This window comes from Lagopus leucura, unplaced genomic scaffold (assembly GCF_019238085.1).
Source record: "Lagopus leucura isolate 7727_CA_CO unplaced genomic scaffold, USGS_WTPT01 35377-0_obj-0_obj, whole genome shotgun sequence".
NCBI lineage: Eukaryota > Metazoa > Chordata > Aves > Galliformes > Phasianidae > Lagopus > Lagopus leucura.
Window position 1 is genome coordinate 25,719 of NW_024963414.1, and position 20,723 is coordinate 46,441.

A 20,723-nucleotide genomic window follows, 5' to 3' on the forward strand; every position below is an offset into this window, starting at 1 on the left:
AGGTCATTCCGACACTTTTAGATTCTGCTGAAGTATAATTTCTTCTATTCATTTTAATTTAATCTATTAATTAAATTGCTGAGATTTGGGGCAGCTCTGTAGCACTCAGCATGGTAGGATATGGAGTCTGATTTGAAATGGAGAGAATATGTCCTTCGTTGTTTCAGTGCTGCTTTACATGCTTAGCTTCAGGAGGAAGTTGTAGCTTGCTGCTGTGTAAGAACCTCATAGAAGTTTGGAGCAGACGCTTGGAGCTTGGTGCTAAGCTCCATGCACCTTTGGAGGTGTGCCAGAGAGGGGGAAAGGACAGGTGTGTCACTCTCAGCTGCTCCAAGAAATTTGAGCGATATGAAAAATGCTTAATTGTAACCATTGGATAATCCATTTTCACACTGCGCACGTTACTTCTCAGGTCTTGGTCTGTTTGGAGTGGCTGCAGATGGCATGTTGAATGCATATTGGAATGCATTCGTGTACAGGGAATGAGCACAAACCATTTAAGCCACGTTTAAGTTGTCAGGTTGGGACTGAAGTGGCACTGAGGTCTGTTTAGCTAAGAAAATACACTTGGTATTTGCAGCCCAGTGGAACAAGTTAATGTGTGCTTCAACTAGTGTTTGTGTATATATGTATATATAATTTGTTTATTTCTGTTTTTCTTATTCAACCAGGAGAAGGTATGTTATACTTTAGGTAACCCAAAGAAATATTTATGATCGTTTAAGGGGGCAAATAGAAGATGGTTGCAGTGAAATACCTTTGAATATCAAAAGCACGAGTCAACTGTCAGAAGCAAGTAGTGATCTTGCTACTCAGTAGTTAGCAGAGTAGCTCTGCTAAGGGAGGGAGGTCTTCATTTTGGTGTTTGTGTGTGTGCTGCTTTGAATTCAGTACGATTACCCAGATACGAGGCTCAATAAATAGAACATCAGAAGCAAAGCTTAGGATACACTTTTATCTCTTGAATTTATCATTTCTAATTTGATATATTTTTGCAGAGTAATGGAATTTATGGAGATGCTATTAGGAAATGCAACAAATCTGGAAAAGTCATTAGTAGGCCAAGAACTGAAAGTGCAATTGAAGGAGATGGAATTGACATTTGAAAAAGCAAAATCTGATCTAGCACAAGATGTACAGTTTATAGTTAGGGCATTGGCAGTCAATACTTCTGACATGCTCAAAGACAAACTTAGGTCATCATTAAAACAGCGTGAAAACCAGCCTACCTGATTGCCAGCTCCTTTTCAGATCCAAAAGAGGACATTTCAGATTTTAGATTATCAACTACTGAGAGACACGTAAGCAGGGAGCAGAAATAAATTTAATAGATATAACTCACTCTGTGTCTTTAAAGGAGTGAACACACAGCATTTAGCTACTCATATAGTCTTCTATAATGCAAACTTGAACTCTTTTGCTAATAAATGAGAAGCAATGGCAGGCTGTGAAGAAAGTGCTGTCAGTCTTTTTCAGCAGTGAATAAGGTGACGGACTGTTCCTCATATTACTCCTTCCCTGTATTTTTGATTGTTACTTTCTATTTTTACACCTAGTTCTCAATTTCCATTGGGTCAGTGCTGCTGTTTGGTGCTTGGCTTCTCACTTTATCTGAAGTGTGTAGACAAAAATGAAGGGGGAAAAGGAGACATCAGCATCCCTTATCGGTATTGTTTTGGAACACTGTCAGTTTCTCATATATCCAGAAGGACAAACTTAAAAGTCTTAGGAAGCTGAGGAAGAAAAAAGAAGGGAAATCAACATAAAGAGAGGAGAATATTTTCTGGAAAGCGACAAGATTACTACTGACACTAATAATATGAAAAAGAAAACAAAACGTGTGGAACAAATATTCAAGAAGGAGAATAGATTGATAGGAAAACACAGAAGAGAAGGATGGGTTTAAGTATTGGTCTGTAGACATGAAGACAAGACTGAGAGCTTTAGAACTGCCAGTCCATCTTGGATGAGTTAGCAGAGCGAAGGAGGCAACAGTAGAGACTTGAACTCAATGGTCATGTATAAAAAAAAAAGGATTTAAAATACTTGAGTCCCACTCTTTAAATATTTAGAAATGTTAATAATGATAATAATCTGGAAGAAATTTGTTTGTGGAGTAGAGGATGTCTTACAACCAGATGGCTTGAGATGAAAAATCATAGTATGTATGGAAGACTGACAAAGATGGAGGCAGAGATTGGAAAGAAACATAATATAGGTAAAGGAAAGCACAAACCAACTTTACAGTGGTGGAAATTATTCTGTCTACATCCAAGTTGTTAATGTCCTTTCATTTAGAATGGCACAGTATGTGGCAGTTATTGTCAATAAGTTATTGGAAGGATTTGTAGTTACGAGGAGAAATATTGCAGGTGACAAACTGGATGAGTCAGAGAGAGAGCCATCCTTACATTTTAGACTACAAGTCAGAAATAATTAACTGAAGACCTTGAGAAGCAGAGAAATGCATTTTGTTTGTATACTTGTTATATGTAATTTGTCTGTGGCTTGTCTAAATTCAGGTTTACAACATAAATCCTTCTTTTCTATACCCCAACTCACCGCCACTTTTTCTTTGCATGCAGTTTTCTGGAATACTATCAAGTATGCTACTGGAAAGAAATTGTGACCTAAATACAAGCAGGATTTTTTTTTTTTTTTTTTTTTTTTTTTTTTGGCTGTTTAGCAGCCTTGGTTCCCATAACAGCAATGTTTTAAATAGGCTGGCTTCAGATGTCTGTGATACAAAAAAAAAATCTCACCAGTTATTCGTACCAATGGTAAAAAATGAATTTATGGGAGGATATGAAAGAGCAGAGTAAATCGAGCTGAGCAATTTGGCACAGTACCTATTCCAAACAAAGGGGAGGCAAGCTGCATGTAGAACAGTCACTTATCAGCAAAGGATTCAAGTGCAGAATATGACTGGAACGAAGGAGCAAAGAAGTTGGATGTAGAAACAAGAAGTTTACATTGCCTCAGGGGGGCACTTTGCAGTGTATGTCAGAAGAGGGAGAATCCCATGTCCTCAGAAAATCCCACACTGAGAATGAAGACTGGATGTGGTTCAACTGCGGGGCTTTGTTTGAAGGGTTGATTGGTGGCTCTGTTCTTATTGCAGAACCCACTTGCTCATATTTTGGGATCTCTGAGCTCAAGTAGCTGAATGGAGAGTGATGGAAGCTCATCAAACCCTTTTCACTCCTGCTTTTACATTGCCTAATCATCCTATGTGCCATTTTCCTGACCAGATAGTACTTGAAACATAAGGATTCTCCAGAAACAATGTAAGGCCCTCTACACTGTCCTTTTCAGAGAGGATGTGTGTGAGGGTGGGGGACACAACTGAAGTAAGTGGGATGCAGAAGAGTTCTAGAATCCCAAGGGAACAAATTGAAACGGGGTTGGACTGAAGTGTGTGCATCCCTTCAGATTAACAAGATCTTTCCATAGGCGTTCAGAGTACTCGTGGGCTAGAAGAAAGCACCTTTCTGGAAAACACTGTCTGTAGGACTCATTCCCTTTCTGTTTGTGAGCATTGTTTTCCCCTGTGGTTGATGTAATTGGCCTTGTGACTGATGGCTGTGTCTGTCCTCTTGATTTAATTCTAAGCAAAGCAGACAAACCATAAGCACCGCATGCAAGTGGGCACATGAGGAGAAAATCTGGGGTTTTCTACAGAATGACATAGCTCACCTTTTTGTTAATGGCCGAAGTGTGTGGATCATCTAGACTTGTCTCTATACGTTTTGCACACTGCCTTATCTGAAGGCAGGAGTTGTGTATGCCAAGAGCATTGTGTAGTTACTTAATTAATCTCTTGTTGCTAGAGAGTATGTGCCGAAAAAACGGAGTGCGAAAATCTAGAGCCTGGTCCTCAGGTCTGTATCTTCCCACAAGTTCAGAAAGGAGCTGCGTCACAGCACTGAGTCATTGGATGTCATGTTTTAGGGATTTGCTTTACTGAAGGTGAAGTCATTTGCAAAGAAGCAAAATGTCTCTTCAGGTGTCAAAAGTCCTTACAGTTCTTCAGTTAACATGGCGCATGGTCACATGTTCCTATTTCCTGACATCTCTTTCCTTTTGCTTTGTGAGAGACTCAGAAATAGCAGAGGAAGGAAGGACTCTTCAGTGAATTAAAGAGAACAGATATGTTGCAGCTCGAGCAAATTTAGGTGATTTTAGTTATGTTGCTGTATGAAGTTGTTTCTGGTACAGGTGTGATATGAAACAGGTGAACTTTTAAGGCCCTCAGTAAGTGCAGAACTGTATTCGTTTTTAATTGTATTGCTCCCAGGAGAAATATCTGTGCAGAAATATTTCTGTGGCATTGTGTTATGCTGCTACTAATTCTGGCATACCTATATATAGTAAGATTTTGAGAGAGGCTTGCATAGGAATTGTGGCGACTTTCTACATTGAAACGGTTGTATTGCTACAGATGCATATCAGTGTATTACTGCTTTATGATATAACTTACAGTTACTATCATATAACTTAATTGATTTCTGAGCATCTTGGTAAAACCAGTGTGTATTTCTCTGCTTCCATATGTTTGTACTCGCATCAGAGAACTGGTAGAATTTAATTTAACCAAGCAAAATGTAGTGGTGCAATTTTTGTGTCAGTGAAGCCCAACAGGCGTGAGTGTGAAGATACTGCATGCAGGTTGTATCCATCACTTCAGGAGCTGTCAGGATTGTCAGCAAATGGGTATTTGGCCCAGAGTGTTCTATCAGCTGTTTTTTGCTGCAGGGACAGACTCTGATGCTCTCTCTCCCGTGAACTGTTCTGAAGTCCTGGGAACACTCTTATGTAGTGATTTTTAAGGTATTTCAGAATTTGGAGTTTTATGAAATTTCAAGAAGTTTCTGGAAAGCAAAACTCCAGGTTTCGAAGTCCAAGTCCAGCTGAAACTGAAATTTTGTGTCTGAGTTTCCTTTATTGTCGTTTGCTGTACAAATCAATATTACTACAGAACAAACCCTGAGGTGTTTTCTCTATGGGAGTGTTTTCTGGAATTAAAACCCAACATCTGCAGGACCGACTCAGCATTCGCACCAAAGCCAGTGGGAATACCTAAAATTGTTGTGGCCATTGATGAATTTTATGTAGATTCAGAATAACTCAGGACACACTGAATCAGAATAGAGGTTTCAGTGTATCATTTAAAAACTGTATGGTCAGCCTGAATGCTGTAAAGCAAATATTTTCAGAAAGACTGTTACATTTGTGCAGTGCTAGTGTGTATCAGCCAAGCTACAGTATTAATCTGTTCTGATTTTATTCATTCTTTAAGGCTTACAAAAATTCCAGAGGCCAGACAATCGCTGGATTTAAACTTCTGAAATTAGCAGAAAAATCTTGTAGGAACTTGACGTTGAGATTTCAGAACGCATTTGAAGGAAATTTCTAGTTTTGTTATGTATGTGTTATCTGTGTTCGGTTTTACATTCTGCAGTACTTTACAAAACCTAAGGTGTGCACAGTGCTAGCTGCTCACAAAGGGGTGGGATCTCTGGAGGTGTTTAAGGAAAGGGTAGGGGGTGGTACTGAGGGACATGGTTCAGTGGGTGCTGTTAGTGGTTGGCAGACAGTTGGACTGGATGATCTTAGAGGCCTTTTCCAACCTTAATCGTTCTGTGGTTCTATGAGATGAGCCCTGGTAGCAAGTGAGTAGGGATGGGTAATATTTAAGCATTCACCAGATGTCACTTGGTGAGGTACCCAGCTGGAATGCACTAGAGGGGAACCTCAGTATGTATCAGAAGTAAATCACTGGGGCCTAGCAGCAATGAGAAAGGAAAACTTGCCCCCAGAGGTGGGCTTTGTCTTCCCACTGCCGCTTACCATGGGCATTGCTCATTTTTGAGAAAATCCCTACCATTATATTCCTTAAATCAGTGCCTAAGATGTTGCCTTTTATCCTGTCTGTTGGTGTGATGCGTGTTTGTTAAAGGACTTTGTACCTGTATGCCTGGGAGATGTGGGGCAGAGGTGCTCCTTAACCTGACTGGATGAGCCAATATTGTTGTCTGGAAAACTGAGTGTGTGTCTGTTCTGTTTCATATGCTGACAGTGAGCTGTTTTGACACACAGCCACATAATCCACGTATACTGCAGATTCAGAAATTTCAAAATGGAAAACAAAGAAACAAACAAACAAAAAACAACACCAAAAAAGAAAATTTGGGCTTCTAATCATTAGTTAGTTTGTTCTATCAGGGCATTTTGTTCTCAATCTTTGAACTTTGTGATCTTGAAGGTGGATAGCTAGACAAAAAAAAAAAAATTGGTAGCTTTTTTTTTCTTAGAAGTATTTGGCTCCTGTTTAGACCACTGGATGAAACGAGCAGATCTCCTGATATTGTAGGTGCTTGGTTTCTCCATCTGCCCTTCTTGCTCTGCACAGACCCACATTTGTCCTGCTTAAAAAGATAGGTAGGGTGCTCCCACCATGATACCTGCAGACCTTAGAGTGCTGGGCATATTAAATATGAAGGCAAATATTTGGAGTAGAGAAATGGCCTTGAAAAGTAAATCAGCACATGAGTATTGAACATAAGTAGGGTGATTCTACTCTTGATATTGTCTCTTCTAATTCCTCTAGTTCCTCTCCGATAATAGTGGCTACAGTTAAAAGCTGATAGACTGGTAATCTCAGCAGTGCTGAGTCAGAGTTAGGGCAGTTGTTCAGGATTTGTTCATCAGGTACATTGTAGTAAAAACCTTTGGGATTCACAATGTAAGCTGGTGCTCTCAAAAATCACCCTGCATTGGGGCGGGTGCCCAGACCCTCAAAAGGTCAATGAGAAAGACTTTAGCTGAAAATTGAGGTCTGCTGTTGCATTTCATAGAACAGCCCCATCCAGAGAAGATTTCAGCAGTCATTCCGAAAGACCTGGTGAGGAACAAGAGGAACTTTGCGCTTGGTAAGAGGTACAGCATGCACCCCTGGAGGATTATGCTCAGTGGTTTGTCTCCATAAATACATCAGTAGTGACTTATGTGCTGTATGAATGGGTACTTAAGTGTATTGCTTTGACTGTGATTTGTGGCACTGGGGTAAAAACTTACTGCAGCTGCAGCACCTTTTCTCCCCACTGCTGAGGTGGTTGAATTTCATCACTCCACTTTTTGTCAGTCCTCTAACATGTGAGCAGAGGAAGATACAACAGTAACTGGAAAACAGCTCGTATTGCGCTTCTCCATCTTTTCTCCAGTCACATTCAATCACCTTGAGCCTCTCTTGCGTTAATGGGAAGCTGAAGCCCACCTTAAATGCTCGAACTCGTGGGTGTGACCTGCAGAATTCCTCCAGCCCGACAGCTGGTGGGCCTGCAGCAGGGGCGAAAGGAGGGCGAGGGGCCCCACAGGGGCTGGGCAGAGGGACGGTGCTGCAGCGAAGATGAATCTCCGAGGGAGCAGAGGGGCAGGTCTTAGAGAAAGAGGTCGTCAAACCCACTGCAGCAGCACACAGACGGCACCAGGCTTGGCTGGAGGCCCGGTTTTTTTTCGGCACCCTGCGCTGATTTAACTCTCCCAGGCGGATGCATTTTAGCACTGCAGCAGCAGGTCCAGAAGTGCAGGCGGCTCGAGGCCCGCCCCGCGCCCCCGAAGCTTCAGCAGCGAAACCGGGGCGGAGGCGAGGGGCGGCGCGGCTGGGCACGGCCGGACCGCTCCCCTCCCTCCTCGGCGGCGGCTACCGGCAGCGACGGGCCCGGCGCTCCGAGGGGAGGCAACACGTGGGTGAGGCCGGGGCCGCGGGGGGGAGCGGGGCTCGTTCGCACGCCTTCCCCCCCGGGACCGGGCCCCGGGCCGGCGCGGCGCAGCGGAGCGGAGCGCGGCGCTGGGAAAGGCGTGCGGCGGAGGGGCCGCTGTCCGCGGCCGCGGTGCTGAAGCGGAACCCGCCCCTCCCGCCGCGGAGCCGCTGTTCCCGACCGCGGTGCTGAACCGGAGCCAGCCGCGGCTTAGCGTCCTCCCCCGCCTCCGCCCGCGCGGCAGCTGGAGCAGGAGAAAGCGGATCCGGCGAGTCCCGGTCCCTCCTCCTTCCTCCTCCTCCGCCTTCTCCTCCTCTTCTTCCTCCCCGGAGCAGCCGGAGGGAGAGAGGTCGGAGCCGCCGCCTCGGTCAGCCTCCGAACATGGGCCGGGCAGCCGGCGGCGGCCGGCGGCTGCTGCTCGCCGCTCGCGTGAGGCGGCCGGGCGGTGGGGTGTGAAGCCGGGCCAGGGCCGGGCGAGGCGGCTCCGGCGGCTTCCCACCCCCGGCTATGGCGGCGGCGGCGGCGTCTCGGCGGAGCCGCGGCGGGGCGGTGGCGCTGGGCCTGCCGCTGCTATTGCTGCTGGGGATGAGCAGCGGGCGGACGGCGGGCGGGCCGCTCCGCTACTCGGTGCGGGAGGAGCTGCCGCACGGCGCCTTCGTGGGCAACGTGGCGAGCGACCTGGGCGTGGATCCGCGGCGGCTGGCGGAACGGGGAGCGCGGCTCACGTCGGGCAGCGGCCGGCAGTACCTGGAGCTGGAGCTGGGCCGCGGGGCGCTGCTGGTGCGGGAGCGTATGGACCGAGAGGTGCTCTGTGAGTTGAGCCCCACCTGCTTCCTCAGCCTGGAGCTGGTCATCGAGCAGCCCATCGAGGTGCACAACGTGGAGGTGGAGGTGCTGGACATCAATGACAACGCGCCCCGCTTCCCCCGCCAGGATTACCGGCTGGAGATCAGTGAGTCTGCCGTGCCCGGAGCCCGCTTCCACATCGAGAGTGCTCAGGACCCTGATGTGGGCACCAACTCTGTGCAGAGCTATCAGCTGAGCCCCAGCCACCACTTTGCCTTGGACCTTAAAGGCTTCCAGAGTGGCAGTAAGCTCCTGGAGCTTGTGCTGCAGCAGCCGCTGGATCGAGAGCAGAGTGCCCTGCTGCAGCTAGTGCTCACTGCCGTGGATGGTGGGGATCCCCCCAGGTCTGGCACAGCTCAGATCTCTGTGCGAGTTGTGGATACCAACGACAACCCACCTGCCTTTGATCGCTCTACATATACCGTGAACCTGCTGGAGAACTCGCCCCCTGGCACGCTAGTTGTCAAACTCAATGCTTCAGACCCCGACGAGGGCTCCAATGGGGATGTGATCTATTCTTTTGGCAGCTATACCCCACAGAAGGTGAGGCAGCTCTTCCGTGTGGATCCACATTCAGGGGAGGTACGGGTTAATGGCACCTTGGATTATGAAGAAGCATCCTCTTATGAGATCTATGTGCAAGCCACTGATCAGGGCCCTGTCTCTATGGCTGGGCACTGCAAAGTGCTGGTCAACATTGTGGATGCCAACGATAATGTTCCTGAGGTGGTCCTGACCTCTCTGTACAGCCCAGTGCCAGAGGATGCAAAGCCAGGAACTGTGGTGGCCTTAATGAGTGTCACAGACCAGGACTCTGGGCTGAACAAGCAGGTAAGCCTGCGTATTCCTCCCGGCCTCCCCTTTATGCTCAACTCTTTCAAGAATTCCTACACCTTGATCACCCAAGGCAACTTGGACCGTGAGAAAGCAGCAGCCTACAACATCACAGTTACGGCTACTGACTCTGGAAGCCCCCCTCTCTCCTCCCAGAAGGTGATCCATGTGGTCATCTCTGACATCAATGACAATCCTCCGCTCTTTGAGGAACCTGTGTACTCAGTTTACGTCCCTGAGAACAACCCCCTTGGAGTTTTGCTTTGCACTATCAAAGCTACTGACCCGGATGTCGCCGAAAATGCCTACATATCCTATTCTCTGTTGGATGGGGAGATTGAAGGGCTACCTGCCACCTCCTTTGTCACCATTAAATCCGACAGCGGTGACATGTATGCTGTCAAATCCTTTGACTATGAGACACTAAGGGAATTCCATGTGGTTGTCCAGGCTCAGGATGCTGGGATCCCATCACTGAGCAGCACTGTCACTGTCTACATCTATGTGGTAGATGTGAATGACCATGCTCCAGAGATTCTGTATCCTACCTCAACCAACACTTCAGCAGCCCTGGAGATGATCCCACGCTCAGCTCATGCTGGATATTTGGTAACCAAAATTATAGCCATTGATGGGGACTCAGGACAAAATGCCTGGTTGTTCTACTACATAGTGCAAACCTCAGACCCAGATTTGTTCAGGATAGAGCTCCATACTGGGGAGATTAGGACTACTCGGAAACTGAGGGAGGAGAGCACACCTACTTTCAACCTGACGGTGGAGGTGAGAGACAACGGAGAGCCACCGATGTCTTCATCAGTAGCCATCACTGTTGCCGTGGTGGACAGAGTTTCCAAAATCATCCCTGATACAAGAAGGCACGTTAGAAATCCGAGCAATTATTCAGAAATCACTCTTTATCTCATTATTGCTTTGTGCTCCATCTCCTTCGTTTTCCTTTTCACAATCATTGGGCTTACTGTTATCAAGTGCTACAGATACAGTCTGTACGGGGACTCCTGCTGTACAGGTTTCTGTGGGGTCAGAGAACGGTGCCCTGCTGACTTGTACAAGCAGGCCAACAACAACATCGATGCGAGGTTGCCTCACGGTTTAAAAGTGCAGCCCCATTTCATTGAAGTGCGGGGCAATGGGTCTCTCACTAAGACCTACTGCTATAAGGCTTGCTTAACTGCAGGATCGGGAAGTGACACTTTTATGTTTTACAATACTTGTGGGCCAACAGGAACGGTTCCCTCTGCAGTGGTGACTGAGAGGCATCTGACAGGACAGAGTGGGCAGAGTGCACAAAACCTGATCATACTTAAAAATGACTCCATTACTCCTAATGAGGTGAGGCTATGTTGATAAATGGTCAGCACAGTGCTCTGAGCAAATTTGTACTTAAGAAGAGGTTCAAACTGGAAAACTCTGATTAAGTGTATTTCCTTTGGGGCTCACTGGCACATAGTGAGAAACATGGTTCTAAAGTATTCTAATGTGTGCAATGCATTTTGTTTCTAGGTAAATACTGGGAGTTTCAGGGTCCATTTGGTAAGTTCAGTATCTGTCTGTGTGAGATTCACTTTATTTTTGCAGCATTTGCTATGCAGAATATTGTGTCCTTCCCTTTTCTCTTACACATCTAAAATTGCCTGCTGTCATAGAGTGCTAAGAAACGACAGACACAAGTCTTGAATCGTTAATGCTAAAACTAATACTGCAGGAAAAAAAATAAATAGATTAGCTTGGAAATGAATAGGTGATTTCATGGCAATTGTAGATGTTTGATACTTCATGGTTTTGATACCTAAGCAAAGTTGTTGGATTTAGATAGCTACAAAAATATGCTTTGCTTACTGATTTGGGCATATTTTAGTTGTCTGAATGCTGCAAACCCTCATTTGGTAGCATCTGTTCTACCCAGTGCTGCATCACTGACAATCCAGTGACATCTTTATGGAGAATTACAGCAAATTACCATTGTGGTGTTGCATTGTGACAACTTCTGACCTGCTGGGCTGATATTGAAAATTGTTTAACACCTGTGGTTTTGCCAGCAATGTATGAACCTTTTCAATATCATCCCACAGTGCAGCATTAATGGCTGCTTCATGTTAGCATGCAGCTAGCCTGCAGTTAGCACGTAGTTTGCATGCTCTGCAGTTTATTTCATTCAGAGATAGGAACTAAATCTGGAAATACCGGAGAAAATTCTGGTTCACGATGGGAAAAAGTTGCAAGTGCTGTGTGTTTGTACTCTAGGATTGTGTCAGCTGTAGGATCCGTTTGTGCATTAATGTGTAGTGTGTGTCTGGATATGGGGAAGCTGGGGGGAGGAGTTGGGGGGGGGTTGAAAGCAGCCTGACTTGTATGCTTTTGCTAGAGAAGTGTAACTCATTTAGTTCTTTGCACTTAAACACATATGAAGATATTAGCATCTTTTGCAACTGGTTTTGCAAGAGAATGAAGATGCATGAATCCTGAGGACCAGCAAATCTTATATAAAATTGCTTTTAGAGAGCAATGATCAACCATTTAAAGCAAAACAGTTTATAATGTATGCAGTGTTTTTCTGTAATTCACAGTGATGTGGTGTGGGGGGTGTATTTTTTCCTTCATTTTCTCTGCAATTTTTGTACCTTAAGTTCTTTCTGAGCATAATAAAATCCTATAATCTGGTATTGGAGGGAACGTGAGAGTGAAATATTTCACACAGAGTGAAATTCACACTTTCAGTCCGGCTTTCTGGGGAAAATGAAAGAGAGTAATAATTGAAAATTATTTCATTTTGGATGCAAGAGCAACAGGAAATCAGTTTAATAGACAGATTCTTGTCCTGTTTTAGGGAATCACTCCACTGAATGCAGTGAATTTGCAAATTTTGAAAAGCAGGGCAGATCAGACAAGGGCTGCACTTGGAGTACAGAAGTATGGGCATACATAGAACAAATGAGCAAAGGGCTGCTGGTGTGCGTGTGTGACCCAGAAGAGGAGTCAATTAGTCCAGTAGTTCTGTGTGATGTAAATGGAGGTGAAATTTGACTAAAGCTACTTGTCCTAAATTATTTTCTTTGGTCTTTGCTTCTTAAACTGCCCTGTGGTAATACATACCATGGAGATGTGTCAGTGCCACGTATAGTGAGAAAATGGGTGAATGTGTTGGCATTCACTGATACTGATTCCTAGCTAATTACATGCTATAAAATGAGAAGTGTTTTCCTTGTTTCGACTTCGGCACGTGCACCAAGAATTGCCTCTATTGCTTAGTAACACCAAATCCTACTTTTGATGAACAATGATATTTGTATGATAGATCTTTGGAGGACTGTGCTCTTCTGTTAAGCTGAACTTAGAATTCAACTGTAAAGGCCCATGCCTCCAAATTGAAGCACAGCGATGAGTGTCATTGCCCTTGTGACAGTTTACACAATTAATCTCTGATGTGTGTGTCACTTCTAGAAAATATCAACAGGTCTTTTTTTCTCTCTCTCCTTCTCCTCTTCCTTCCCCTCCCCTCTCCTTTTTGGAAATGGATATTCTGGTAACTGTTGAATGATGGGAATGGGACCAGCTGAACAGGCTTTGTGTGCACACGTGCCATGTAGAGGGTTTCACAGCGTTGAATTTTACAATGTTGTTCGTAGTGAGATGAAAAATATTTCTGATATGTTCAGAGTTAACCTCAGTAACTTAGCCTCAATAATGCTTGATGCAGTAAGATCTCAGTCCTTTGCGTACTTGCTGATAAGTTCATTTGAACTTAGCAATTGCTCTTTGCTAAGTTGTGACTGAATCCACTGAGTCATTCCATGGATGCAGTGGAGGGGAAAGTGCAGCTTATTAAGGAGAAGTGAGTTTTTTCTATCTGTTGATGCACTGGTGTCTGTATGACTGTTTTATTGCCCATGTCATACATGAGATTGTAATGGGAGCTCATTTTTGCAAGGTAGCCTCTGCTTCTGCATCCCCCTTGCTTATCTGTGTGGTCTTTTTAGCTTTAGAAGAATATCTCAGACTGGGTGGATTTAGTAATAGAAGAAACATACTGACGTAGCAGCACTGAAAACCTTACAAACAGGTATTGCTGGAAGATCTAGTGATAAGATTCAGAGTCTGGGGTTAGTGAGCATTGCTCTCTCATCAGCTAGATCGTTACCACAGGGTGAGCAGGCAATGTGGGCACGAAGATTAAGCTGGCAAGGTATTGAAGCTTCACTGCTGGCAGTATGTGAGTTTATGAGCAGCCTGGATTCCTGCCTTTCGGGAAGGAGTGCGTGAAGGGGAGATTTTGCTGCTGTGCACTACTGCAGTGATGATCCATCATTTTCAGGGAAGGTTTCAGCATTTCAGTCTGGAGTCCCTTTCTTCAAAAGCCTGTGGAGATGCTGAGTGATGTCTGAGCAGTGTCTGGTCCTGGTTTTTCTTTTCATTTCTTCTGTCTTCTTGTTATCTTGTGTGCAGTTAAACTCGACCGTCGTCTTGTGTCTCATGACAACCTTTCCCTTTCAATGCAGGGATGAACAATCAGACCGACACAGGTTTTGGCTGAAGTTTTCATTCCCTGAGGCACATTCTTAAAGATGAGTGGGCAGCTTGGATCTTTGACAAAACTAGATAGGAGCACTTCTGAATGTAGATTTCCTTTTACCTTTGGGTGTGCCTGTGTGTGTGGCACATGATCGCAACAAAGTACAATGATAATCATGGTGTCCTTAGGTAACTTTGCATTGTGCTCTGTGCACTGTTTTCAGAAAGCACAAAGGCTGCAAATGAGTGACTGTAAGACCCAGTGGTTCATTGGGCTTTTGCATTTGTTTGATCACACTGCTCTACTTCTGGCTTCCCCTCTGTGTTTTGTACTTCAAGGAAAGCCTGCCAAGCACAGGGTCAAAAAGCAAGCAACACTTGAACACATCTTGATACTGCTTTTAAGTGCCAGCATGTTTCAAAGTGTCTAAATCTAATAAAGCCACAGCATTGTCTGGAGCTGTCTTACCAAGAGATTTCTCACAGAGGCTTTAAAGGTATTAATGGTGGAATATCTTACAGTCTCAGTTCAAGAACTTAATCCTCTAAGAAATTCTCCAGCCCCACTGACATTGTAAAGGTTAACTATAAATGTTGGTCCTCTTATTCAGGGTCCATATCCTGACCTGTTCTGCTAAGCAGGGGCAGTGCTGTGTGCTTCAGGGAAGTGGGACTCTTAGTTTGATGTGTACTGCTCTGCCAGCAGAAATTTGCATCTAATATTAAACAAAGGAGTTTTCCTTCTCTTGGAACTCATTAAATGCACTTTACAGAAGCGCTTGCTTGTTCCTTTCACCTTAGTTTTCTCAGAGTTAGAAATGCATGTGAGCACTGACAGAAAGCAAATCTTTGGAAATTTTAGGCTCTTCTAGGTTCCTTTCTGATTCCTTGTGTGATGAATGCATGTTCAGACTATAAATAGGCTGTTCTATGCGTCAAATTAATCTGAAGCATTTGCAGAAGGGTCAGTAACAGAAGTATCTGTTTTTTCGCATCTGTCAGCACCGTCTCACAGGAAAATAAGTAGAGCTGCGTGTGGTCAGAGGTTGTGAAAGGCCTTTTATTATTGCTTTGAAGCACATACATCTGATAAATATAGCTTATGTCATGCTGTTGTGTGTTTGTGTGGAAATGGGAACGGAGTGGGATGCTTTTAGCAGTCTCATCAGCTGGTAGCTGTTTGTAAATGTTTCATTCACACTTCTCTACCTCAAGCAGGCCCTGTTCTAACACCCGCTGAAATCATTGGGAGGTTGGATTTTCATGAATATGGGATCAGAACATCAACATTTTCCAGCAGTTTCTTCTATCTATAGATATCAACTTTACTGGGGTAAATCATGAGGTGAAAAAAAATACAGGATCAAGCCAAATTTTTGTAGCAATGTATTCTCAGTTCTTCTCTAAGTAGCAGTGAAATGCTTTAATTAACCCATGCTATGCAACTTAAGAATGAGTGTGTGAAATTTTACTTGAACTTTTATGCTGTTAAGGTGACTTCACTTATAATATAAATTCACCTATTGAACTTTCCAGTATGGTTGGTTGATTGATCACATTGATGCTTGTGGTTATGCAGAATGTAACCTTGGCTCTTGGAAGAAGCAGGAGGAACAAACTGTTGGCATGAGGTGCTCACCTGGTGTGATGGCAAACGCTGCTGTAGGCATCTGGATGGGTCTTTGTTCACCTTACAACAGATGTTGAGTGTTTTTACTAAATGAGAAAAAGCAGGTGATGGGAGGAGCAGGAAATGGTGCTCAGTTTTGTGGTTTCCCTCAGCTCAACTGATGTATGGTAAAAGTAGGACCACCAGCTTTCAAAAACCTCTGAGGGCAGGCTGAGGTGATGTTACAGGTGGAAAAATGAGCTTGTATGTGACAAACAGTGTCTTGTGACAAGTTGGGAGCTAGAGACGTGAAAGGAAGTGTATTAATCTTCATTTGCATTGTGTAACTGCCAGGGGATTTACAGATGGGGAGAATTGGGACTACTTTAGATTCTGTGTTCCTCTTTGTGCTTCCTCTCTGTGCTCATGCTTTCTGGCTGTAACCCTGTTCTGTCGGTGCTGACCTGTGATGCAGCAAAGCCTGTGACAGGGTTTTTTTAGAGGAGCCTGCAGACAGCATTCAGCTTTCATCAGTGTAGCAATACAGTCTTCTGTTCCATGGGACTGTGCTGAAGACATTGCTCCACTCTGAAAATGGCCATATCGTGACATGATGCAGTGACTGCTAGCATCATATTTCAGTGAGTCAGGTTTCAACTTGTGGTTTGGTAAAGGTAGGCTGTTCCTAACCAGAATCATGGGCCAAACCAAGTGTGCAGACTGGGAATGCCTGGTGGGTGTATAAGGAAAGTGCTTGAAAGTCAGATGTATCATGCTGGCTTTTGGTTGGAATAGAGTCTTCCGAGGATGGTGTCGTCTTTCTGACTTGTGATGAAAATAGTGGGGCTTTTTCACCTCAGTCTTCCTTTTTTTTTTAATTTTTTTTTTTCTTTCTTTCTTCCCCAATGTATCAATCTATTTTTTGCTCAGCCAGTGAGTTTTCCAACTTGCCCTTCCAATTCTGCTTTGCCATTCCACTGGAGAAGTTAGTAAGTGGCTGTGTGTGCACTTAAACCAGAGCATGAGCCGATTGCTTTTTCCATCTCCAGAGGTATGTGCCTGAGATAATTCCTCCTTTGGACTCTGACTATCACTGCAGCCCTGCCTGAGGAGTAATAGCACATAGAGAACAACAGGAATTGGCTGTAAGAGGCCACAGCATCTAGATAATAACCTTTGAAAATACCACAGTCTTCTAATTGCTGATATTTCTCTTATTCTGACATTGTGACTCTCAATCTCATGGAATGAGAATTTCTAACAGATGAGTTTCTCCTGCTACCATCACCCATTTACCACTTTGTATCTGAAAGTTTACAATCGACCATCGATTTTGTGAGGTTTTTGTTCAGTTCGGTTTTCAGCAAGAGCTTCCCAGCTCTTGGTGAGAAAAAAAAATCGGTGTGCATTGAGCAAATCATGCTTTCCCCTTTCCTTGCTCCTGCCTAACTCGTGACAGACTTTTCCAGCTCTTCAATGCTGCTTCATCTGTGTTTTGCTTGGAGCAGTGGTAGCATTTCTTCTCCTCACACTGCCTACAAGCTTGTGCAAATTTGTGACTTTCACTTCTCCTGTTGTATGAAAGGACAGGGACTTCTCTGCTCTCGCACCCCTGTCCAACAGTTCCCATTCTGCAAGCAAATCTCCAGCAGAGGAAAAGCCAAATCTTCTGGTGTTAGCACCCTTCATACATTTAGAAAAACAAACTTGGGGAAGGGTCTGATTAGTGTATCTTCTGTCTTTTCTTTCATTGAGTATTTCTGTATGGTTGACTTTACAGTTACCTTGACATCCTTGGGACTGGGGCCAAAATGGAATGAATCAGAAAATACTGGCAACATGCATAATGGGCTCCTTGTCAAGTCATTTTCTGCTGAACTCAGCAGAACCTGAGCATGCCAGACAACTGGGGTCTAAATGGGAAGGAAATTGCTAGTACAGATGTTTAATGTGTGGTTGCAGATAGAAGCCTCCTCCCTTTTGTGTAATTCAGACCATAAAGGATACTGAGGATGCACATCATCCAAGAGCATCTCACTCTTGAGTGAAGCTGGACTCAGGAAGTACAGGGATAGAATGATGGGGGAAGTTCTAATTGCACCATTTTTATTTGAATAAAGCCTATTGATCCAGGGAAAAGCATGCCCAAAACCTCAAGAGGAAAAGCAGAGCTGGCTGTAAATAATTGAGAGCATTCAACACTTTATTTTTTCTCTTCAAGTAATGGGGCCAAATTCATTTCTGATCTGACTCCAATGGCTTGAACAGAATTAAACCATTACTGTCATTTATTATTTGTGTGTTTGGCACTGTATGAGACACGCCACGAATGAGTGCAGTCCATTATATTTGTGGACATAAGTTCTCTCTTTGGATTCAAGTGCCTGACGTTAATCACTGGCTGCAATATCAGGTACAGACTAATGCTTTGAGAATCCTGGGATATAACCTTGTCATGTTCTTAGGGCTGCATAGAAGTGCAGAATTTCAAAAGACCTCAGTTTGCTGTTGTCTACCATAACTGAAAATTCTTTCAATGGTCCTCTGACTCTGCAAAGGCATTTTTGGAGCAAGTTTTTGTTCAACAGAGGATATCTTAGCTATCTGTTCATTTAGCAAGCCACTCTGCAGCAAGTCAGCATACACTGTTGGCCAAAGGGCATTGGTGTCTGCTTTCCCCTTCCTTCCCTTATGCCCCCTAATGAATAAAGAGAATGTAGAAGTTCTTGATATTGTGAAAGAGCATGTCTGCCTTTGATAAAAGACTTGCTGCAGTCTGCAAATCTGATACCATCTAGTGCAGTCCTCTGCAGTACATTAAATGCCAGCAGAAACTTCACAGCAGAGGAGCCCACGTGTCCCCTTTGCAGGGGGCTCCATTTTATATGTCCTTAGGCAGATGCTATTTGGCTCAGCAGCTGAGCTTCCTTGGCTCATCAAGAAAAGCAGCAGAACGTATATTATGAATTTATGATTCCTTTCTTCCTATGCCCAGAATGTTTATGAATATGGAAAATAACTGTCCTCCAGTTTCCAGCATTATATGTCTTTCCACAGAGATCATCCCTAGCCAAAGGCCTTGGCATCCAAACAAGTTGCTTTGTGACAGAGATCATCTCTGTGCGACCATTTGAAAGTTCAGATTCATAGAAAGATTGCAGAATTCTGAACGTTCACAAAAACCGAGGGTCACCATGCAGACTGTTTGACACCAACCCCGAAAGGAGGCAGGTCTACGTGCTTTTCCACACATTTAGTGTACGCTAACCATGTTTTTCTGGGCTTTTGTTTCTACAGCCAAAACACCCCAATCCTGACTGGCGCTACTCTGCGTCCCTAAGGGCAGGAATGCAAAGGTAGGTTGTGTGCTGCCCCAGGCACAGGGCATTCTGTCCTTGGCCTCTCTGACAAAGACCAACCTGTCCCCCTTCTCTGATGCCTCCAACTGATCATATCTGTAAGCTGAGATGGGAAGAAGATTCTGCTACTGTCACTTTGAATCTCTAAGTTTGACAAATTTGGGCTGACTGCATCTTTTGCTATTACTGTACCACCATCGATCTCTGCTTTTGTCGTATTTGCTCTCTGCCTTTTTTATGTTGCTGTCAAGGTATCAGATATTCCAATTATTGAGTTATTTAATTGCAATTATACACTTTTTGTTTTCCTTCAAGCTCCCTCATATCTTCAATGCTGATAGGTTTTAGTAGATCATATGGCATTGGTGCATTTTCCATCTAGCTGCCTCTTGTTGCCATAAGTATGCTACTCCTGCAGCCAGTCTGAAAGCCATGCGGTACAAACAAGGTGCTAAACACAGTTTAAAGCATGTTCTAAAGATATATATGGTAGTTGTTGAGTCATGGCTGAACCACTGATTGAGCACCTGAGGAAAGGACCCAGTCAGCCCTAGGAGCACAGGTGAAGGCAATTCAGCTGTGTGACCAGAAGGGGTGGAGCCTGGCTGCACCTCTCTTAGACCTCATTGAAGGGCTGACTGCCCCTGGGGAAGGATCTCTTCTGGCGATCTCTTCTTAGTGAAGTTTTTCCCCTATGGACCTGGACTCTTTTGATATGGGTGAGCAATCTTCCATTCCTTTATAGCACCTCTATTTTGTGCCAGTCCTTTTGTTGTCCCGCCTTTGTTGTAACACCTTTTTTTATTGATGTGTCCTATTGCTATAAGATGTGAGGCAGTTTTCATATAAGGCAATGTGAGGCTGCCTCCAAATCTCTTTCAACTGAAGATTCCCTCCATAAAACCATGAGCAGACTCTGCTGTAATTTACTACTCAGTGCATCTGGAAAGGATTATAATAAAGCTTTTTTTATGGAGCCTAGATGAAATGATATCTTCGCTTCCCTTTTCTGAGCAGAGTAGCAAACTGGTGCAATGTGATTAATGACACTACCATGCAGGTTTAGATGGAACTGTAATGTTGTGGTAATTTCTAAGATAATACAAGTGCAGGAATTTATGCTTTTTTTTCCAAAAACTGCTCATGCAGTGTGGCCATGGCCATCATTTTTTATCTGTTATCCATGGTGTTGTGGTCTTTTTAAGGTAAAAGTCAAAAATTCAGATTCAGAATGTCCATTTCTGGGACTTCCACGCTATCATGTTATTCAGGACACAGTTGAATCTGAATTCCTTTCTATTTGGAGTTGAAGATTTTGTCTAAAGTTACTTAAAGAACAAATGAGGAGTCAGAGCTCGTTTAAAGCAATTAGTCCCATGTGCGGAAGAGTTAATGAAGCCTTTCTCGGAAATGGTGCATTCCTCTGTTCTCTCCCATCAGCAGCCTTAGTCCTTCCCTGAAATCTCTGGACAGGTTTACGTGACCTCTCCAGCAGAGGATTTTCATAAAATGCTGTTTTATTTATAAGACGTGTAGAAATGTGATGTTCGTACGACCTTTGGCATTTGTTGCATTTAGTGGAAAATGCCCATTAAGTTGGTAGTGTGGAAAGGAGCTGAGGGGCGGATGAGCAGAGACAGCGGCACGGTCACAGCATCCTGTTTTTCTAATGGATGGCACATAAATGAAGGAGCATAGATTTGCATTCAGTACAGCAGATTTTTTTTTCACTTTCTTCCATGTTGGTTGATATACAGCAGTGGTGCTTTCTCAGCCAAGTGCTCA

General features: G+C 44.2%; 1 protein-coding gene across 1 annotated transcript in view; it reads left to right on the forward strand.

Annotated features, from left to right (window-relative positions):
* Positions 1 to 20,723, forward strand: part of LOC122191128 (protocadherin alpha-C1-like) — a 75,374-nt gene that overhangs the window by 22,652 nt on the left and 31,999 nt on the right. The window contains 1 exon segment of the mRNA XM_042891318.1: positions 18,877 to 18,935. Within this exon segment, the coding sequence (XP_042747252.1) occupies positions 18,877 to 18,935 (59 nt within the window).